The sequence below is a fragment of the Taudactylus pleione genome, unplaced genomic scaffold (genome assembly GCF_031769625.1).
Source record: "Taudactylus pleione unplaced genomic scaffold, aTauple2 ptg000188l, whole genome shotgun sequence".
In the NCBI taxonomy this organism is placed as follows: Eukaryota; Metazoa; Chordata; class Amphibia; order Anura; family Myobatrachidae; genus Taudactylus; species Taudactylus pleione.
In genome coordinates this window covers 1,369,502-1,385,577 of record NW_028284590.1, presented here as the reverse complement: position 1 = coordinate 1,385,577, position 16,076 = coordinate 1,369,502, and the positions used below count along the sequence as shown (strand labels likewise).

The window sequence follows — 16,076 nt, the reverse complement described above, 5'->3', positions numbered from 1 at the left end:
CGGACGCTATCCGCAGTGCGCTCGCTATTACCAATGGTTGTTAATCTGCGCATGTGTATGCATCGCAGTGCATATGCGCAAACTACACAATGCGTTCGCAGATCCCTCGCTTGCACAGCAAAGCCAGCCCAGCAGAGTGAGTGACAGGAGAGGCCGTTTGTGGGTGGTAACAGGGGAAGTCCAGTAAAAACGGGGGGTTGGAGGTGCGAACGCAGGCGTGCCTGAGTGTTTAAATGCCATTTTAGAGGCGTGCATAATTAACAGGCAGCGTCATAGTACACTTCACCAGCCATTTTTTTACTCTGTTTTCCTCACAATGCTCGCGGTAATAAAAAGCTACCACAAGCACTGCGTTCACATCCGATAGTGGTCGATATACCAATGTTTTCACAAACTTTCAGGAGATGACCTGGTACGATGGGCGTGCTTATGCCTTGGCGAGTGATCGCTCCCCGCCGCGTCACTTTCAAATATTTGCATACTCGAGCGAGCGTACGCTCATAGCGACCGGGTCTGAATTGGGCCCACGGTTGGCCTGTGACTAGGGGCACCAGAGGGGGAGATGCATTCATAGATAAGACATTGGGATAAAACATGACAAATATACACAATAAGAACAATAGAATGTCAGCAGTCAACAAACACAGAAAAGGTGGGAAAACGTAGCTAGGAAAACACACCCTAGGAAAACATGGACTGCTGATGGTTTTAAAACCATAGTGTATATATATTGGTAACTCAGGAATTGGCGTTTGAACAATGGCGTTTGAACATCCTGCGCCATGCCACCCACCCTGTACCCACTATTCGCCAACGGCCAGGAGCAATATACATATATCAGTGACTGTGAGTGAGACAGCAAACAAATGAATTGAAATCCTGAATCAGTAGCGATCGCAACTGCGAAATCGTACGGAACGCAGCTGTGAAAATATGCTAATGCTTGCCAAAGCAAAGCCGGCATAGAGACGCCCAGTGCTGCTTCCTCATATACGTTCAACCTCGCTTTTCTGTGTATACATCGGTATCATCGACGCACATCGGCCCCTCACGCAGAATTTACACCAGCTCTGAAAAGCCGCAGAAACTGAAAGTCTTGTCACACGCAGTGAGTACACAAGCTATGTGTGCAATCGCAGCGGCTAATTTATGCACGCCCATGAAACGGCGTTCAAACGGACAGGCAACCCCGCATTTTTCTGACCACTCCCCCTTCACCACCCCCCAAATGCTGACATCCTGTCACTCTCTCTGCGATGGGTTCCTCTGTGCATCTGTAATCGCAGTGAGATCGCAGCGCATGCCCACCGCGGCTTATACGCATGCACAATGGATAACAATCGCTCAACTGCGTCCGTAATCGCTATTGCGTACACTGCAGAATCAGGCCCTGAATGTGATGCAACTGTCTAGGACTGGTTTTGATGATCTCTGTGGCACACAAGGGCGGTCTTGTCACTTGTTCACGGGGGGGGGGGGGGTGCTAATAATTATTCACATAGGGAAGGGGTAGGCTGTCAAATGTTCACGGGGAACATTTGCAAACAGAAATAGCAGGCCAGGGATCCACTCCAACGTACAGGTAGATCGGTGGTCCTCCTCATTGGGTATGGGATCCCGGGGGTCGAGATGCCCCCGGTCAGAATATCGACAGCGACAGTCAGAATCCCAACACCATTAGGTAAGTATCCTACCACTAACCCTTAATTCTACCCCTAACCCTAACCTTCCCTCCCTGGTGCCTGAACCTAACCTCCCACTCTAGTGCCTAAACCTAACCTCCCCCTCCCTGCACCCTAACCCTCCCCCTAGTGCCTAACCTTAACCCTCCCCCTTAACCCCTGATACTTACCTTCGGAATGCCGGCGGTCGTACTTCTGGAGCCGGGATCCCAACGTTGTCGGGATTCCGGCACCGGTATTTTGACCATCGGCATCCGCATGCCAGGATGCTGACTACATTCCCTCATAGACATGAGCCTTGTGCCAGACAGAATTTTGAAAACAGATTCAAAGTTGTTTTTTAATATTAGGAGACAGGATCACAACTGAGCTATCCCATATCTCACAGAACTGATGTGCATTGGATCCCCTTAGGACAGACGCCTCCATCAAATGCATTTGAAATATGTACTACAACTTTTGCAAGAATAGGGACATAGAGAGGGGATGTATTTATATCCAAGTCTGTATGCTCTTTCTGGCTTTAGCGGGTATCGCAAAAAGCAATTTTCTGCATCCCCTGTATGTGAATTGAAAGCTTTAGAAGGGTATATTTATTTAATTATTATTATTATTATTATTATTATTATTATTATAATTATTATCATCAGTTACTTATATAGTGCCAGCATAGTCCATTGCGCTTTACATAGGCAGGGCCGGTGCTACCATTAGGCAACCTTAGGCAGCCGCCTAAGGGCGCTGGCCACTGGGGGGTGCCGCTGGGTCCACAAAGAAACATATGAATGGCATAACTCATGGCTGAGTGACATATAATGAATTTGCGGCAGTGTTATGAGGTACATTGTGATTTTGGTGCTCTGCTGTGTGTAATATTCTATATAGTATGTTATGAATTTGGGACACTGCTGTGTTGCCTAGGGCACCCAGAAACCTTGCAACGGTCCTGTGAGTGGGCCAGGCTTGCCTACCCTCCCGATTTGGTCGGGAGCCTCCTGAATATCGGCTGCCGTCTACCCCCCGGACTACTAGTAAAAACCTGAATGAGCTGAATGTCGGCAAGTATGGAGTGGGCACACAACTCATTGTGACGCAGTCATGTCCGTTGTCACAATGAAGATATGCCCCTTGCTCTGATTTACGGGTTATATACAACTTGAAAAAAAACACAGTGAAATTACATCATTAACACACATATTGTCACTCACCACTATATGTCCGTCCTTTATAGGCTGCCTTGACAAGCTGACCCCCAACCATTGATTATCTTGTTCGGCTTTGCATGTCACTCCACATTTTATACCATTTGGTTCTCCTAAAATAAAAAAAAAGAGCAGTTACACATAGGTCAAACGTTCTTGAGCCATTTATTTTGTCCAGCAGCGAATGATGTGGTCTAGTAAATAAGCCCAGCTTTATTTTTCTCATGTCAAGTCTTACAAAATGCAAAACTGTAAACATATATCAATGTGGAAGGACCCAATGGTTCCCAAGCAGTGGCGGCTCTAGAGGTGGGGCTGGAGCGCCGTCCAAAATTCAAATAGAGGAGCCACACCAACTGCCACCCCAAATGCTGCCAAACATCACTGGCAGTTGGTGTGGCTCCCCTATTTGAATTTTGGACTGTGCTGCAGCCTCACCTCTGGAGCCGTGACTCGGGTTTACATTTTTTGTCACCTACCAATGATGGAATAACGACCAACAAATCTAAATATATGTTATAATTAATGCAGATTGCAGCTAATTTATTTACTGTACAATGAGCGCTTCACAATGAATTCATACTGCACTATCTCCAATCCATAGTATCAGCTTTCTCTTTATATTCTTAAATTCTTGTGATTCATCCGGATTGGATTCATGTTACATACATCAAACCTCCCTCATTTAAATGGGAATATCCCAATTTGAGAGGGGTGTCCGAGGGTCCCCACAGTCCGGATATTTGTCCCAACTGCTGCCTTGCTGAGAGGTATGTCCTGCACAGCACCGCTCGGCGCAGTAGAGGGGCGGTGAGCGGATGCCGTACACTCCTGTCATTGGTGGGCCAGGAGATGCCGGAGTGTTTATAGGGCACAGGGGGATGGAGGCATTTCAGAACTGCTAGGCATTCCACAACATGATGTGGTAACACGCCGGGCGTGGCATGACCTCAATCCTTCTTGTCGGGCCACACACACTGTCCTGATTTGAACAGCGAGAATGTTGGGAGGTATGTAGAATGGTATGCGTTCAGCATCCCAGTGGTCTGGATGTGGACCCTTACCTTACCGGCGCCAGAATACCGACGCTGGTCAGAATCCCGGCACTTACCTTACCGGCACCCCGACCGCCGGGATGCCGAAGGTAAGTAGTGGGGTTGGGAAGTAGCAGTATAGAGGTTAGGGTTAGGCTCTAGGGGGAGGGTTAGGGTTAAGCACTAAGGGGGAAGAGTTAGGTTTAGGGTGCTGGAAGGGGGAGGTTAGGTTTAGGCACCAGGGAGGGAGAGTTAGGGTAGAGTGAGGTGGAGGGTTAGCATACTGACCACCAAGTGTAGGTATGTTAACCCTGTCGGAATCCAGGCGTCGGGATTCTGACCGCCTGGATCCCATCTGTCAGTATTGCCTACTGATTCCATGCAGAATAAGTATACTAATAATGCGTATGTATTACCTAACAAACTGGGCGAGAATAAAACGCTAACACAGTCTTCTAACATGTTAAGCACTAAATAAAACATATGTTTATAGTTACAATCTTGGTGCATAAAACGTTGGAAAATACAGATGTGTCCAGATACATCTATCTTCTGTGCACTACAAGTCTCGTTACCCATAACGCATAAGCGCAGTGTGACTTGGTAGCGTCGAGCGTCTTTTCATGTGATTTTTTTCCCTTAAAATGCGTCTTTGCATAGCGTTGCGAATAGGACTAATAAACAGCAAATGATATGCGGCAAGGCTACGTTACAGTGTCAGCGCTGCAAAAGCTGATAAATCTAGTCCAGAAGCCTCAACATTATTGTGACTGACTTTTTATATAGATACAACATATTTAAAATACAGGAATGTAATGTATCTAGTGCCAAATCCATCACTTCACGCTGATTTTCAGATAATACATTTCCTAAGTACTGATGAAGTCATTTTCCTGCACTTGTGACCCTGCCATAAACTCACCATGGGTTCATCTGTACCGCACTACAGGGGGTGATATTAGGCCAGGTGGGCAGCTTTTTCTCTGGCATTCAAAGAGGAAATCTGAAGGACTATGGGGTTTTACCCTCCAAATCAGGGACCCACAGTGCTGGAAATCAGAAGCCCAGTCCCAGTAGATGCCCTTTTGATCACAAAGAATAACGCACGTTTCATTGTATATAGACTATTGTACAGGCCATCACCTCCTGGCTGGGAGAACTGAAGGGCATACCCTTCTAATACCATATTACTCCTCACATGGGGGTGACTAGGAAAGCAGTGGGCCTAAAGTGTTGGGCTACCCATTGCTACTTATAAACATAATCTACAGATGTGATCTATTGCATTCTGTGGTTTGCTGAAGCCAAGAACCACCTGATAGTACTGGACCAATGAGGATGACCTCAGCTTGTTTTGGTTTGTTTGTTTAGCATTTGTGCATGGTTTAGGTCTATCTATGGTGTTGGTTTTGTGCTTTTGTATCACAAATACGCATATCTAGAGAAGAAATGTCAGCACCAGCAGACTGAAGCTCACAATTCTCAAACATTTATATTTATTGCAAATTTAAGCCACATGCTCCACTGCAATTATAAACTAACGAACTTTAAAGTAACCACAAATCATATTTGGCTCTAGTTAAGAAGAATCTTCATTCGCAGACCCCACAAATGATATGGAGGAATGGATTAAAACAATTTAATTTCCTCTATAAATATATTCTTCACAGAGCAAAGGAAATTATCAGGGTCTATGGAATGTCACCCCTAGAGTTCCCAAACATATAGCTTTCATTTGCAAGTTCTGATGTGTTTCAAAAACAATTTACTAAATAAATAGCAAATAAATCAGCAATACACTATACAAACAGATGACGCCATGCATTTTGGTCTGGGAAAAATATATGGACAAACCTACAGTAATACAACAAATCCAGGAAACAAGTAGGGCAGTACAGCTACATAGTGTATAACCTGTTTAACCAATGGGGAGAAAACTAATAAATTATATGATATTTTACCTTATTATATGACATAATATTTTATAGATGTCAATGAAACCCATTATTTTACAGGTTCAGTGTACTACGCCCTGCCTTGCTGATTTTTTTGTTGGCTGTCTGAGCGGGCTGTCAGCTGTCAGTCCTAAAAAAATGATGGAAGAGGTTGGTGCTGTCAACAGTATTATGTAGATGGTTGTCAAGGGATGGTTTGCTGGGAACCACAAAAATCAGAAGTTGTGTAGAGTTTTGCTTTAGAAAGTAGTACTAGTAGACACTCAGGTTGGTTGGTCATGTTTCACTGACAGACAGATTAGTTAAGTACATACCTCCTGTGTAACATAAACTAAGCTACTACTTTACAAACTTAGTTTAAAATATAAAACAAAATAAATGAATTGAAAGAGTTTTATGAAGAGCATTTTGCTGAAACATTAATACTGATCTGGCCCAAGCATTCATTCACATAGCAGTGCAAAACAAACGTTAGTTAGTGTGAATGATTCTGAAGAAGTACTGTACTACTATTGCCTGACAAAAGTTGCCAGAAGAAATAAGGTTTTTATAAGCCTGTGGTTGCTTAAACCACAAGGGTGGGGACTAGCTTGTGTTATGGTCATATGGTTTTCACATCAAATTGTGCTGTGGGGACGCGGTCTTGTGTTAGGATCATGTACTGGGTTATTTTAAAGGCTGTGAGCCTTACCCACCCTCATTCCCCTTTATAGATTTGGTGTTTTCTTATTCAATAGATTGCTGGCTACTTTTGGGCAGGAAATAATGTCAGGTCATCAGCCTGGGTGCAATGGTTTAGCTCTTTGGAGCACTTACCTACGTTAACTGGTTAGTCAGCTGTATCACCCTAACGAGGGCAGCATCACCACCCTACCGGATGGGTAGGCAAGCTAGAAGTTAAGAGTTGATTACCTTGGTTTGTGATTGGTTCATGGAGGCACCTCAGGCATTATCCAACTGCAATGCACCATAGTGATTCATTTGTTGTGCATGGATGGCAGCACTGATTCTGACTGTCCTTTTTAGAGTTTTTAATTAATGGTTCGAAATAAATAGCTAGCCTTTATCTGACCCTTTATAAGTGATCATTTAGATGACATGCACACATGACACTCATCAGCTGATAGAAGGTTTATATATATAAATCAAGCAGGAAGAGATATGTCATATAACAATTTCCAGATGACAGAAGAGATATATATCAAACTTATATATTTCTTCTTGTTTGTGTTAGCTTTACTCACTGTATATAGTCCCACTGGATAGATAGCAGGGCTACAGTATAGGGAGTAATAATGCAATACTTTTTTCAAAGTAGCTTTCAGTCTACCTATACAATATTTATGGAAAATAGACATACTTATATACATGTGATTTCTTAGTTTTTTTTTTATTAAATTTGCAACAATCTCCAAAAATTTTTGTACACGTTGTCATTATGGGGTATTGTGTGTAGAATTTTGAGGACAAAAATGAATTTATTCCATTTTGGAATAAGGCTGTAACATACCAAAATGTGAAAAAAGTGAAGCGCTGTGAATACTTTCCGGATGCACTGTATTAACCTCCAGCACTTGGAAGGAATCCCAATAAAAATAAATACAATTAGAGAAAAGTGAATCAAAATCTAAATCACTAACTGCACCAATGATATAAAAGTAGGATAGAGAACAACTCGCTGCTGTTATTGTGGTTGCAAGCCAAAACAAAAAGAGTAAATAAATAATATAACAGCGCTGTGGATGTCTTTACCAAAATAAATTGCAAAATGTGCCAATGGAAAATATAAATCATAGGCATTTAATATAAAAAATAAATGACAATAATACGTGCCAGCAAAAAATATATAATGCCTCGAGTAGCAATAGAAACACTGTATATATCAGCTAGTTGAAACAATCTTTAAGGAAGGAAGGAAGGAAATATAGTTACAAGTGTCTTTTGTTGATACTGGATAGTACGTATGCCAACTTTGGCTAAACTTTTAAGATCCCAATGTGATCTGGATCAGTACACTTGTAGTATTGAAACCAACTGCCGCATCCGGTTGTGGAAACAATCAGTAAGTGATTTCACATTCTCCTGCCCACTGAAAGTTGGTAATGATGCCTGCTGTATGACCCGGGCATCAATAGAGGGCCGGCACTGTGACTTATTTCAGACACTGCGTCTCGCATTTAGGGGTCTATTTACTAAGCTGTGTTAGGAGATAAAGTGAACGGTGATAAGGTACCAGCCAATCAGCTCCTAACTGCCATTTTTCAAACACAGCCTGTGACATGGCAGTTAGGAGCTAATTGGCTGGCACCTTTTCACCATTCACTTTATCTCCTAACACAGCTTAGTAAATAGACCCCTTAGAGTTTTTAGTCACTGCAGCCGCTGTATGCGATATCTCACCTGCTGGCATTGCTGTGGTGGCTCCTAGCGGTACAATGGCGCCGGCAAAGGAGGAAAAAAGGTCTTTAATTCACCGCAGCCACTACAAGCGGCGTCTCACCTGCAGGTGCTGCTGTGCCAGCTTCAGGAAGTGCTCTGGTGCCTTCATGGGATATGAAATAGTAATTGTAACAACTGTCAGCTCCTGACTCCCCGCTGTTGGCAGCTACGGCATACGGTATCACATCTTGAAAGTGCTGCTCATCAGTGATATTAGAAGCCCAGTGGCAGGCAGAAGTAGAATGATGAATATCGTCTGCTGAAACAGGGATTTCCAATGGCAGTCAAAGCTGTAATGATCTCCCTTACGCGTTTCTTCCCCCCACAGGGGATTTCTTCAGAGGGGTGTGTTGGATCACAAGGGACAATGTGCAAAATGGGCAGAGAAGGAACGATGCTGAGTTAATTGCATGTCGGTCGCAATTGCTCGCTTGTTTATGGAACGAAATGCGTATATATCTGTCCCCATCCACCTGTTTGGTTTCACAGCCGCCATACTTATCAGTGTACATTTCCAACGTCCTACCTTAATATATATATATATATATATACATATGGAGAGGGCACATACACATCATCCCTGCACTCTGCATCCCCTGCAGCAAGTCCGAGTGGAGGCCCTGCGTCCCCTGCAGCAAGTCCGGGTGGAGGCCCTGCCTCCCCTGCAGCAAGTCCGGGTGGAGGCCCTGCCTCCCTTGCAGCAAGTACGGGTGGAGGCCCTGCCTCCCCTGCAGCAAGTCCGGGTGGAGGCCCTGCCTCCCCTGCAGCAAGTCCGGGTGGATGCCCTGCATCTGACAATCCCGGCAGTGTAAAATTCCATCGCTACTTATTAGGGGAGAAATTAGAAGGATGGCTGCTCTTCGGAGACAGAGCAATACTCTACCGCCGCAACTTAATGAATAGGCCCCACAATCTCTATGAGACATTGGAAAGAATATTCCAATGAAAGGCTTTTGCAACAGAAAGTCTTAAAGATACAGCTATATATCAATTGTATCAAAGTGCTGCAGACTTGTATAAATGCCAAAATGGGTTAACTGGTAACAATGAATAGTCTCCTTAATCCATAGTCACCAAATGAATCAATGTAAATCAGAATATATGGGGCTATCTCCTGTATATTAAACCAAGAAATATAGATTGTTAAAGATCCTTAAATGCCCTATTGTCTGATATCCGAACCATACCAGTGCAAGGTAAACAACTTTAACACATCTACAAGAAAATAATGACATGGAGGCATATATATGGGGAAAAGAAAGGTCAGCTTTATTTTAGAAAAAATAATTAACTAACTAAATAATTAGGCAAGAGGGAGTAAAGTAAAATATGGTGGCAAAGAGAGAACGACCCCACCAAGCAAAATCACCATCTGCACCAACTCCACATAGGCCTAGATGGGAGGTCAACTGCCAACCCATCACCACCCCTACAGGTATCCACCTCCAATGACACCATAAGAAAGCCCACCTGGACCGGTGACGCCGCTGACCCCAGTAGGGTAGAATCATCCTAACCTGTGAATTGGCGTGGCGAGCACATCAAGATCTAAAGGCAGATAGCGACTGCTAAGGTTCTATTCCACCACGGCTAAAGCCAACACCAACTAACACATAACTCAAGGGAGGGTGGGTGGTAAATTGCACATAATGGGCGGGATGCATGATGCATCGCACTCGGGATGCAATGCACCCCACCAGTCTTCGCATGCATGCCGGCTGTTGGCAACACCAGTATGCATGACGATCACCGCAAAGGAACGCTCTCTCAGTAAGAGCGATCCTTTGCGATGGAGGGACTTCTGGGTCTATGGCCCTGAAGCCCCTCCGGTGTCCTTCTGCGCATGGGCAGAAGGACGTGCGCGCCGCAGGGCATGCCATTCAGATCCCTCTCACAGCACTCTCCGGAAAGAAGACCATAGGCTTCTATAGGGTAACGCCATCAGGAAAATGGCGTTACCCACTGCAACCAAGCACCATAGTGCATCGCATTCTGGGGCTTGGTGCATATGAGAAATGCAGTCCAACCCACATTTTTCAGGGTTTGACCGCATTTCTCACCTTGCTACATCCCGCCCACAAAGATGTTCAAACCAAATGTCCACTACACTAGAAACATAAAGTGTCCCTCAAAAACCCTCCCCTTAATCACATCTATAGGCTGACCTCTCCTAGGCTCCACCTACCCAACACCTCACAAACAATTGTAACCCTTGCCTGTCCAGCAGCAGCCACACACAGGCTGTAATTTCCTACATGTACATGAAATGCATTCCGTCCCTCTACTTGTAGGTAATCAGCGTGTAACAGTATATAGTAGTAGATAACAGTATGTAGTAGATGGCTTAGAATGTCATTCCATCGGTATAGGGCATAAAGTATCTATGTAACTAAAGCTATTTGCCCCCATTCTTCTCAGTTAATACTCAGGCAGTGAGGCAACTGGCAGATGCTTACTGGAAAAGCCCAGTTTTGTTATAATTCGTAATAGCGCTGATAGTGCATACCTCCCAACATGACCCTCTCCAGGAAGGACACAATGCTCTGGTCCTGGACTTCCCTGGTAATTTATGATTGGTGGCGGCTCCAGAGGCGGGGCTGCAGCACAGTCCAAAATTCAAATGACAGTTGGTGTGGCTCCCCTATTTGAATTTTGAACTGTGCTGCAGCCCCACCTCTTACCAGGGAAGTCCAGGACCAGAGCATTGTGTCCCTCCTGGAGAGGGTCATGTTGGGAGATATGAGTGGAATAATTACCAACACAGAAGATTCCCCGGCCAAAGGTGATGCAAAAATAGCTGCCAATCATGGAACATGTGGCTGATCCTGGCAAGGCTGGATACTGAGCTGCTGTGTAGCCAGGTTCCTTAGAGGTATGTTAGGGGAAAGGGGGAGATGATAAATATCCCCCTAGCCAGTGATTGGACTCCTAATTATATCTCTAATTGTCTGATAATAAGCGTATTTGTGTGTGTTGACTACTCTGAACAATCCGCAATTCTGTCTAAATGCCCTCCTGAGCATAGACTACGTGAAAACGTCCTGTTACAGCCCAGGTATGCAACTGCAGCTGCAATATAGATGCAATATAGATGGTAAGCTTGCGAGCAGGGCCCTTTTACCTCTTGATTTATTTTATTTTATTACTGCTTTCTTCCCTTATTGTAAAGCACAACGTAATATGCTGATGCTATATAATTAAATGTTAATAAATAAAGTGGAGATGCAACTGAGACGCATTCTGGATCACCCAGATGCATATACGCAGCTTCAAAGTTTATGCTCCATACATCTACGATGGATTAACCCAATTCCCCAATCTGCCGACCCCCGCGGGTCGGGGAATCAGAGAAATCCAAAATGTTGGACAATCTCAATTCCCCGATTCCGACCCAAAAATGGTCAGAGTCGGTGAGTCAGGATTTATAAAATGTTGAATTTCCCCAATCTGCCGATGGATCGCCGATTATCGATGTCTGCAGAAAGGCGGTTTTTATCAGCAGATTGGATCAGAATTGGCAGTACAGGGAAATCACGTCATAGATGTATTACCCGCATTACACTACAATGTATGTGACTGCAATAAGGGCATGGGCGATTAGGAAACGAATAGCGGAAGGAAATCTCTTGATAAGACAACACATGACTGAATGTGACAAACCAATCACATGCTACAACACAGAACGCATCTCCCACAGTACTATAATCATGGTCAGATATGTTCAGGACTGCCATCAGAAATTGTGGGGCACGGGACTGACAAGACAAAACAGCAGGGCCCCCCTCCATGTTCCTGCAACTCCAGGGCCACAGTGTCTCTCCAGCCTCCTTCTCTCTCTCTCTCTCTGTGTTTTATTTACACTCCCCATCCCCACTCCCTCCCTTATATATTTTAGGATTTTGTGTTCCAAGCCCCACCCCATCACTTATATATTGATTGCATTTATGCCTTCCCTCACACACTCCTTAGAATATATATGTAATATATATGTATTTTTTTTTTTTTTTCCCCAAGACCCCCTCCACCCTTTCCTTTGTACAGTATGTGTGTATGTGTTTAATGGTTTTGTTCCCCCTTCTTTTTTTTTTACTTACCTGTTCTTCAGTTTCTTCCTCTCCTCCTCTTCTGATCACTGCTGGGGCTCGGCTCCGGCTGGCCAGGAAGGTGCGCGTTTGCTCCTCTTGTAGGCTGCTTTTCTTCAAGCTGGTGTATGAGATGTTAGGACATCACAACGTCCTAATGTCTCACTCCCCTCAGCATCAGAGTGCGCTGTTGTAGGAGGAGTGCGTCGAGGAGGCAGAGACAGCTGGATGCGGCGCTCACGAATACATCGTGGCAGCTGCCTGGCACCTCTAGCACAGCAGTGGCCAAATAGCCGAGCGCTTAAGTCTCTGCCGGCGGCCCTTCCACTAACAAAATTGTACTGGCCCTGGAGGCAGATGTCACCTTAGCTCCTGGATCCCTCATACCAGTGCGATGAGGTGGAAGCCCATAGGCTTCTATAGGGTAACGCCAGCAATAGCTGGCATTACCCTCTGCATCGGAACCCCCGGCGGTTACACATTAGTGCATTTGGAAAATGCGGTAAAACCAGGGAAACAGGGGTTTTATTGCATTTTCCATTAAGTGCTTCTCGCCCCTTATCCCTAATCCTCCTCCTAGTGCCTAATTCTAACCTCCCCCCCTGCAGCCAAGTCTAACCTCCCAACACAACCTAACCTCCTGGTGGCCCTAAGCATGTTGACATTCCACATGGTGACATGTCTGATGTCGACATTGTGAGAATGTCGGCATGTTACCTGTGAACAGTGTGAACCATGTTGACCAGTAATGTAATGAGGGCAGGGCAAGTGGGAACATGCCCTGAGTACCTTGACAGGCCGGCAGAGGGGGGTGCCATCGGCAGTGCAATGTGTAGTGTGGAGATGTGCTCCACACTGTAGCAGCCAGTGCTGGGATCAAGTGTGTGATCCCAGCGCAGAAAGTTCTGCAGCCCGTTGAGATCTGTCCCCAGCGGGACACATCAGTGGCCGGCACTGGGACAGTGTGTCTGTTCTCAGCGCCAGTCAAGGAGCAGTGGCGGATGACATCTGGCACCGGCCACGAGCTGGGTACAACTCGTGGACCGGCTATCAATCAAATGCAGCGGCAATTGAATTTGGCACTGGCCGTGAGTTAATTACGGCTCGCAGACTGGCAGCCAATAGAAAGCAGCCACGGGTGACCCCACGGGAGTGCACACCACCTGACATAGTAGGTACACACAAGACGATTTTGAGGATTTGTCGTTCCTATCCATTGGAGTCAGGTAAATCGAAAAAATCATCTAGTGTGTACCCAGCGTTAGGCTTATGGCGCAGATAGGTAGGCATTAGGCTGGGCAACAGGCCCAGGTCACGTAAATTTGTGTGGGGGGGGGGGACTGGGGGCTACGTTTTTCAATTTGCTCTTGGCGAACAAAAACCCCTAGTTACTCCCCTGACGTCGACATTCTGATGTCGACATTCTAATGTCGACATTATCCATGTCTGTTGCAGATGACCTTCAAGACCCTTTATGACCTTAATTTAAACCAACCAGTGTACGTAAAGCACAGCATTAATTCACAGTAAGATATGAATAGCAGCCTGAACTCTCCTTGTGTGCTGCAGTGTACATTTACATACTGTGAATAAGAAGATATTAAAAATAATAGTAATTTAGAAAATTGAAGTCTCACTTGCCATGTTCCAAACTGTTCACAGATCATGTTCAGAGATCAGTAATGCTTTTATTACACCTCACATAAGAATAGTAATTAACACACTGGAGCGTGTGACTTCCCCAAGGTAACACGGCTTTGTGATACAAAACACAACTAATCATTTGGGGAGATCATGCTGAAGGCACACCAGTGTGGGTTTCCTAAATTGAGTCAACTATCAAGAAAAAAAAGAAAAAAAATCAGTTATCTGGTTGTTACACAGTATCTGAGAAATGTATGTAACAGTCATTGTAACCTAAACCCTTCTATGGAAAAGTAACTATTACAGATTGCAAAACTTCAGTCATGATCCTGGCATGTACGTTGGCTGTATTAATGTGGATGGGCTGAGGCTCTAGTTTATTTATTACTTTAGGTCAGTGGTTCTCAAACTCGGTCCTCAGGACCCCTCAAAGGTCACATTTTCCAGGTCACCCAGCAGGAGCACAGGTGTATTCATTACTCACTGACACATTTTAAAAGCTCCACTGGTGGAGCTAATTATCTCACTTGTGATTCTGTGAGGAGACATGCAAAACATGCACTGTTTGGGGTCCTGAGGACCGAGTTTGAGAACCTGTGCTTTAGGTGATCAGTTAATAAATCGGGAGTGAGGCTTAGCTTATAAATAGCTTATAAACTGGGATATTAACTTTAAGAGATCATAAATATTGAAAGGTGTTCAGACTTTGTGGATCTTTAAGCAGATTTTAAAGTAATACAGTTTTAATCAACTGGGTCATAATAGTTTATATTGGGGGTGCGTGTTATGTATTTAAATACAATTTTTTTTCTTAAAAAAAGTATTTTACATAGGGAAACCATTTTTCTTTTTAAATTATTAATTAGCTAAGTCTTAAAAGCAATAACATATGTCAGCGATATTCTAGTCATGTTGGTTATCACATGCTGTAACAAATAATTTAGTAATTAATATCTAGTCCATGTTAGATTTGGAGGTTCTCCCAGCTACCTGTTGGGACTAATACAGATGTCACTGGGATTTCCCCCACATGGCTCCAGAAACATGTTTTATTGTAGTTGTATATACAGTGTAGTTTATAAAAATCTTACACTTGGGAACCAAATCCAATTCATTGAGTCCGTACCACATGTTCATAAATATATGGAAGTACTCCCTAAGCAACTACTGAAAGAGTTTCTCAGAAGACAAAATTATTTCTCACATTCAAGGAAATGTAAATCCAGATAGGTTGAAACAATGAAACGCGATGGCAGTGAGGTGCTGTTCAGGAATGGAACATGGCAGCCAGCAGAATTGCAAGTTTTTATTTGAACCCCATAGAGGTGTGCAAGAAAACTAGGTACTTTATATGGTGGATATGTCCACTGCTGGGCATTGTGGTGACGCTTGGTGCCACATCCCGCCGAATTAACTGAATTGTCCCCATTGTCTTCATAATTCTCTCTTTGCCGAATACTTCTAATTCTAAATAATAACCTAAATATTCAAATATTTTTAATTGATTAAGTAATAAAAAATAAGCATGGAATGTAGTATGAAATAAGATATTACTGAGGAGATATGGATAGATTCAAGTGTTGAAATTTCTAGTTAGCTCTGGACCAACAGGAGTGTTGTATGCCTAGTTAGGGTCAGGTACAAGCTATAATTCTTCTGAAATTGGCATTACTATTCTATATGTCACCCATAAAGTTTCTTAGAAGACTGGAATTAAATATATTCATAGGCCTTTGGTAATTCAAAGTTTATGGAAGCTGATCCATAATTAATTTCTCTACTTAACTGATAAACAGCAGTTACCCTCAGTAACCGGCCTGGCTGGAACCAACAGTGCAGACTGTGATAATATTCTTTGAGCAAATTAATATATTTACTTTGCTGCCTTACCCCAGATCCAAGCTCAGTGTGCCACTCTGAACATCCCGTGGCCGTATTGCTCGGGGGGAGATGTGTCAAACCTCCTAATGCAATGAAGTAGAGAAGTTGACCGTGCTAGATAAATGATGTCTAGAATCTGATTGGGCGACTTCTGCTT

At 44.0% G+C, this 16,076-nt stretch overlaps 1 protein-coding gene across 1 annotated transcript in view; it reads right to left on the bottom strand.

The window, feature by feature from the left end:
• Nucleotides 1-16,076, bottom strand: part of ITGA4 (integrin subunit alpha 4) — a 213,932-nt gene that overhangs the window by 155,358 nt on the left and 42,498 nt on the right. Inside the window, exon 3 of the mRNA XM_088476418.1 lies at nt 2,891-2,997. Within this exon, the coding sequence (XP_088332544.1) occupies nt 2,891-2,997 (107 nt within the window). The remainder of the gene's footprint in view (nt 1-2,890; nt 2,998-16,076) is intronic.